The 7,475-nt window shown below is 40.6% G+C and overlaps 1 protein-coding gene across 1 annotated transcript in view; it reads left to right on the top strand.

Annotated features, from left to right (window-relative positions):
• EZR (ezrin) overlaps positions 1-7,475 on the top strand; it is a 51,735-nt gene that overhangs the window by 38,516 nt on the left and 5,744 nt on the right. The window contains exons 7-9 of the mRNA XM_019550021.1: positions 462-608; positions 4,297-4,393; positions 6,848-7,011. Of these exons, the coding sequence (XP_019405566.1) occupies positions 462-608; positions 4,297-4,393; positions 6,848-7,011 (408 nt within the window). The remainder of the gene's footprint in view (positions 1-461; positions 609-4,296; positions 4,394-6,847; positions 7,012-7,475) is intronic.

Genomic DNA, 7,475 nt, shown 5'->3' on the forward strand with positions numbered 1-7,475 from the left:
TAAAGAGTCCCATGTTTCTCAGCCTGTCATCGTAAGATCTGTTTTCCTGACCTCTGATCATGCGCGTGGCTCTCCTCTGGAGTCTCTCAAGCTTCTCCACATCCTTTTTGAATTGTGGGGCCCAGAACTGGACGCAGTACTCCAGCTGCGGCCTCACCAAGGCCGAGTACAAAGGGAGAATGACGTCCCGGGATTTGCTTGAGAAACATCTATGGATCCCAGAGCTGGGAGGTGCTCTGATTCTCTAAAAAGGTTGAGAAACTGATACAGAGTCTATGTTCAGTAACAAGGTATAATACTTGTGGGGACTTCTCCCAGTATTTACAAGTCTTAGAACAGGAGTTAGGATCAAACTTCCTGCCCCAGAAGGGAAGCTGCTTGTTGTGTCCAAGGACTTCGGCTGGTGCGTTGTTACATTTTCACGTGTTTACATCTGTTTTCCCTCCCCTCCACTCAACCAGAGAGGATGCCATGCTAGAATATCTGAAGATTGCTCAGGACTTGGAGATGTATGGGATCAACTACTTCGAGATCAAGAATAAGAAAGGAACTGAGCTCTGGCTGGGAGTAGATGCACTGGGGCTGAACATTTATGAGAAAGAAGACAAGTAAGTTGTGTGTGCATCTGGTCCCTCTCCAGTGGGAAGAATTGATGCTGGAGCCAAGCCATGTCTCACCCATAATAAGCATAAAGCTTAGTGCTGTCCTGGTGAGCATACTTTGGAAGACAACAGGGCAGGCTGGGACTCATGCCTGGTGTTAATTTGCCTCTGCCTTCCATTGCTGTTTGACCTGCTTTCCCCTTATGGGCTCTCCACCAGCAGATTTGAGCAACTTGCAATGTATGTGGAGGCAGACAAGTGAATTGCATCACAGAACTTGCCCACAAGCTTTACCTGTTGCTGTCAGCTTCCATTTTTTTCAACAGGACTGTAGAGTTGAAGTATAAAGAGTTTCTCTAGGAAAATAACAATTTTTTTTTTCCCCTAAATTCATCTTATCAAGCAATACAATGATGTATGCAATGTAAGAACTTGCTAGATGAGGGGCCTGATCTTTTAAACATGTTCAAAGCACTGAGCTCCCATCTTGCATTTATGGGAATGATGGCTATGTCTACTAACCACCCCACTCTTAAGAAAAACAGGTTCATGGGTAGGCACAATAAGAGCCTAGGACCAGATTTTTAAAAAGATTTATGCATGCAGCAATCTGTATGTTAGTTATAAATGCAAGTACAGTTTACCATTAGGGGACTGCAAGTTTTAATAGGAATAAGCATAAAAAAATGGATTCTGGTTGTATATCCTTGCACTTTGCCAAGTCCTAGAGAATGAAGGACAAGCTCAAAGAGAGGGTTGGGAGTGGAAGTGAAATAAGAGGACTCTCCTTTAAAGGAAGGATGACAGTATCAAGACCTTAAAGAAGCTCCCAGTCTTGGTTTCATGCATCGTAATTCTAGAGAGGGATTTGCACCCAGGTGTTCATGGGTTGGAGAGTATGACTGGGTCTCAAATGAGTTAAAATTTAATTTCACATTAATTGGAGTGGTTTGAAGTTCCTGTTAAGGCTGCAGAGGAGGAGAATGCCTTTCTCTTTGCAATGCTAATGTGAGCTATCACCCAGAAAACAAGGAGTGTCCCATGAGGTATTACATGAGTGAAACTGCCTTTCTTTCGGTCTTGAATGACTGGTCTTGCTTTGTAACCATGGTCACACAAACAGGTTTTTCAAGCTGGATAAATAGACTGAATATAGCCTTCACCTTTGAAGGAGAACTATGGAAAAAGTTTGCAAAACAAATGTTGGGCCAATTCACTTGTTTTGGCCACAGCTTTTTTTGCTACTATGCACTTAGGTCTTTTGAACAGAATGTCAGGACTGGGAGGAGATCAATTAACACAAATTGGGATGGAGATGAGGGTGGGGAGAGGTTTTTTCAAGAGATTCTATATGCTGCTGTGAAAAAATATAATTGATTTTTAGATAGGGGCAGGAGTGTGCGCTACAGAGTGGGTTTCAGTTCCCCAATCCACTAGGGGTTCTCTGACAGTATTTTAAAATTGCAGTAGAAAAAGATTATGCAGTAGTACAGTTTGAACTTGTTTTATTCAACCAAGTATCACTGCCCCCTGAACTCCAGTGCATTCTTGCATGCTCGTCTTGGAATCCTCATGGAAGCCAGTGTGAAAGACTAGAGCAGTTCTTGCCAAATCATGACCAAGGCAGATCACTCTTTTTTTTTATATTACTTTTAAAATCATCTGCAAATCTAATAATACGGACTAAAGATTAAGAAGGGCAAATTTTTAACAGAGATACTGTTTTGTTTTTGCTTTGGTGTAGGTGGGCTCAGTGCTTCAAGTATGCTGTGCCAGATAGCAGCTTCTTCCCTTTGAAGGAATTTAGTTAAAGTTGCAATCCCTTTGTTTCTCTGAGCCTTTCTCTTTCTCCTTGTACAGCTCCTCTAGATTTTCTTAAAGCTCTAGTAAGCAGCTAATCAAATACTGAGTATTTTATAGTACATCAAGAATTAGCTTGAAGACATGTTTGGAAGTACATTAGTACTGGTTCTTGGAAGTGTGTAAACCACCCTGTTCACAGTGGACCAGTGAAGTCTTTCCTCACCCCACATCCCCTCCTTTTAGAGGGTGTGCTTTCCTGTCTTAGAGCAGTAAGCTGATTCCTTCACTCTCTTTACTTTAGTAAATTTTCAGTGGCAATAGTTTAACTTCTTGATAGTTTTAGGTATTAAATACCATTTTAATCATTAGTGACTAAAGGGAACTTATTTTACACTGTCTTGTAGTTTTTGCTGGAAGGACATTTAGAAAGTCAACTCTGACTCAATTTACCCTTTGGAAAGATTAAATGAAGACAATGTTTAAAAGTTCCACCATGTATGTTAAAAACAAATGCCTGTGCCCCTGCAGTATACAGACGGTATTTTTGTAGTGTCAAGAAGGTTAGCAAACTCTCTATTTGAAATGATCTGGAGACCAAGTAGATGCAGTATTAACACTTGATTTTTTTTTTTTTTTTTTTTTTTTTTTTTTTGGATAAACAAGAGATGCAAAAAAAAAAAAAAAAGCTGACAAAAATAGGGAAATGTCACGAAAAAGAATGTTCTTGGCTTTAATCATCCAGGGTCTCTTTGGTTTGTTTAAAACATGAGATCACTTTGCCTTGAAGGAAAAGTACATCGTCCAGTGAGAATTTGCACAAGTGTGAGGCCAGAACCTCAATATAAAGTTCTGTGCAATTTGTGGGCAAATCTGCCCATACTGCTTGTGGATAAGGACAGGACAGAACTTTTTCTCCAGACTTGCAAGTAATCTGGGGGAGGGAGAGGGGCTCAGGGTGTCAGCTTTTCTGAACTGTGGATACACTTCTATGACAGTAGGGAAGTATGATTGCAGCATGGAAAGGTACACGCAGATTTCCTTCTTGCCAGCTGGAGTAAAGCTAAAGGCACAGCAGAAGGATTTCAGTACAGGTCCACTGCATCTCTAGCTGCCCCACAGCAGTAAAGTAAAGTAGAATTAGCTATGCTTCTCCATATTTCAACCTGCTTTCACATTTCCTGACTTGTAGTCAAGGCCTACCCTGTGTCAACCATGCTGTGGCTTTAGCCCCAGAATCAAAACAGCTTAACTTGAAGCAAGTGCTTAATAGGATTTAAGTACCTACTTAAGTATTGTCTTTAATGTAGGCCTTTAAGGGGTACAAATATATGTTTTATTGTTTTAGCCAGAGAATAATGTAAAATGACTCAATACCCCCACTTGACAGTATTTTTAATAATAATTTAAAGCTATTTGTACATCAGTGTACACAAACAATTTTAAAAACAAAATAAAAATAACTTTAGTGCCTGGATTTAAGCTTCTGAGTCTGTAATTAAGCACCTAACAAAGTGGTTTGGTGTCCAAAGGACCTGAGTATTCCAACAGGCCTTGCTGAAGTCAGCTGACGCTGTGTTGGACTCGATGTTTCTAAAATTGAAGCTGTTTTCTCTTATTTCTGCACTTAAGAGCCGTAGTTATCACAAATGTGGCCCCTATAAGTTAGAAAAGAAAGGTCTGCTGGAGTAAGGAATGCTATAGGTATTGGGAGGGGGTGGAAATGGTCTTTCTACTGTTTCCTGTTATGTTTTGAATAACGAGTCTCATTCATTTTAGGGTATTTGGCTCAATCAGACTTAACTTTTTGCACTTAGTCCCGTGAGTAATTTGTCATAGCTTTAAGCAGCCACCGACATTGGCCTCTCTTAATCTCTTCTTTGTTTGTTTCCAGACTGACCCCAAAGATTGGCTTCCCTTGGAGTGAAATCAGAAACATCTCTTTCAATGACAAAAAGTTTGTTATAAAACCCATTGACAAGAAGGCACCGGTAAGTAGATTCAGAATGAACTCTTGTGTATCAAATATAGTTAGTTTAAAACGTTATCTGCATAACTAAAACAGTTCTCATCTCTGTGAAAATCGCATTGCATTAGGAACAGTATATGGCAGCCACTGAATTCTTATCAGATACTTGTACTTGCAGCAAACTATTTTCATGTGTGAATTTTCATCGTGCTGTAGAGTAGACTAAAAGGGTTGGAAACAGGATTATTAGTGTTTGGACTGAGAAACATAGGCTTGATAAAGATCGTTTTTGCTTTTAAAAAAAGCATTGTGGATTTCATGTTAAAGCAAGTGACCCTGCATGCACTTATAAAAGACACTGTTGAAGCACAGCAACACATTGAAAGTCTGTCTGTCTTTTAGTAAGATTTTGCTCCTGGGGAAAGTGATAGTATATTTTATAACATAATTCATGACCACCAAGAAAACCCTACTCTATTATAAGGCTCATCATTCTGTCAGCGTTGGACTTCTCAATAGGAAAGCTTCCTTGTGGTTTCAGGCATGCTTTGTGCTGAGTACAAAATGTTAATCTCCTTTCCACCCACTCTGCAACTTTTTTAAATCTGAATGTATGTATAGTGCGAGCTTACAACAGACTAAGGCAGAAGGCTTCCATTGAAAACATCAGTCGTATGTCGGTTCCCATTTGGCTTGGGTGCCTTGGTTTCTGTGGGTGCTTTTTTTGTATCCATGCCTTGGTACAAAAAAACAGAAGTCACATACTCAACCTGAATGTGTTTAGAGACCCCAAATACAAGTAATAAATCCTTTTCTTTTATTTAGAGTCTTCTGTCCCCATGCTACTGATAGCGAATAGCTTAGATGAAAGCTTTTGTTGTGGCAGTATTCAAAATAACAAGCTATGATGCATGCATTGACGTCCAGCTTGGGTGGGGTTGGGATTCAGTTATATAGTGCATCTGACTTGAATACTGGACAATTGTTGCAAAAGAAAGAGATTCTTGTGTTCCCGTATCCCTTAAATACATAATTGTGACAAGCATAGACTGCTATCCATGACTGCAGTGTTTACTCTCTTGGAAGTGGTCATTACCTAGAGAATGGAGGCTGTACCTGCATACAATACCTATAACTGTTTGTGGAAGGGTTTTTTAAAAAAAAATTACCATGAACAGAAGCAGGATAGATAACTTGCAGCTGTAAATAGTTTCAGCCAGACATTGTGATCTATATAGTTAAAAACCGAACCAACCACCTCAGTTGGCTACAAAGACTGCATCCCATGCGGTTGATATGTGCATAAATTATTTTAGAAGACTTGAAGAAAAACTATCATGGCCAGAAAACTTACACTGAAGTTTTAAGTTGAGACGGGAGGAACACTTTCATTATTTCTAGTGTAACTTTGTCATGAGCTGGCTACAAAATGGCTGCGGAGTTCTGCACACAGCTAGAACGCGCAAAGTGGTGTCTGTAAGTGCACACCTGGTGTTCTCCCAGTCTGAATTCCTCTTTGTATTGGCTATAGGACGCTCCACAGGAGGGCATTTTCGAGAGATTAGTGCATTTCCCAGGCAACTTGTTATTCTTGTCTTATCAACTTGTCCGTATCAGCCTACCAACAGCATGCACTGGTGGAATAGAAATGTGGGTAAAAAATAGTGCTCCAGACTCTGGCTACTAATGTTTGTTTGTAACACTACAAATGAACACAGGGTTGATTTAGATCATTTTCCTCAGTGTGTTCTCTCATCGTCAAGGAAAAGAAGGGATTTTCCTGTCTTGCTGCTTCTAATTCCCCAGATTACTGTGCGACACAATGATCTGAGGATGTAGATAACTTCTTGCCTGGTGTCCAGGATACTGACTGCTATAGCTGGGCAAGCTGATCTGGGAATACAAAACCTGCCATTTTTATGAATGAATGGGTTTTTTTATGCTAAACTTTTTTAGTGTCCCTTAATATTTAGTTATTTCATTTTGATGCACGTTAACAGAACTAATGTAGAAAGATTCCATCCTCATCAGTCTAATTTGCTTTTATAGAACCTATGCACATTTTACCTGTTGGTCGGTAGGTATACACTACCTCCACATCTTTGTATAATAACTAGAAATGGGCAAGTTGTACTGATGCCTAAAGACCTACCAAGAAAACACTTTTTCCCAGTGTTTCACATTCCAGAAAGCTACTCATGAGCTACTGTATCTATGGGAGTGTAGTCACAGCAACTGCTATAAGAATCTGTCATTTCCTATAGGAGGTACATCTGGTAAACCCAACTTGGAGTATTGCAATACTCCTATAAGAATAAGGTACAAAATAAGTTATTTTTACTTGCTTAAATGGAAGATGTGGCTACTGTTGTGTGTCAGTGGTCAGCCACATGATAGGTAAGCTTGTCCAAGTGCTTTATCAAAGAAGCTTGTGTCCCAGAAATAAAGTTCTCCCGTGTTCTGTACCCTCTTCTAGGACTTTATATTTTATGCTCCTCGTCTAAGAATTAACAAGAGGATCTTGCAGTTGTGCATGGGCAACCATGAGCTGTACATGCGCCGTAGGAAGCCTGACACCATCGAGGTGCAACAGATGAAAGCACAGGCCCGTGAGGAGAAACACCAGAAACAAATGGAAAGGTGAACTGAATACAGAGGGGAAGATGTCCATATATACAACTACCTGTGTGCATGCAAGAGATCTACATGCAAGCAAACTATCGGGATTAAACATTTAACTGTGGTGGTTTCTGAGGAGTAGCAAATGAGGTGGGATTCCAGGGCACAGTGTTGAAGCATTTGGACATTGAGGGCCCCTGCCTTTGTCCCACCTTAGTTTTCATAGTTAGTAGGATTGGAAGAGACCTGAGCAGATCATCAAGTCTGACCCCCTGCCTTGGCAGAAAAGAGCACTGGGATCAAACAACCCCAGCAAGGTGTACAGCTAGCCTCCTTTTGAAGACCCCCAGGGTAGGAGCCAGCACCACTTCTCTTGGAAGTTGGTTCCAGATCCTAGCCGCCTTGACCGTGAAGTAGCGCCTCCTGATATCTAACCTAAATCTACCCTCTGCCAGCTTGTGACCGTTATTCCTGGTCACTCCTGG

The sequence above is a fragment of the Crocodylus porosus genome, unplaced genomic scaffold (assembly GCF_001723895.1).
Source record: "Crocodylus porosus isolate Cpor-Errol unplaced genomic scaffold, CroPor_comp1, whole genome shotgun sequence".
NCBI lineage: Eukaryota > Metazoa > Chordata > Crocodylia > Crocodylidae > Crocodylus > Crocodylus porosus.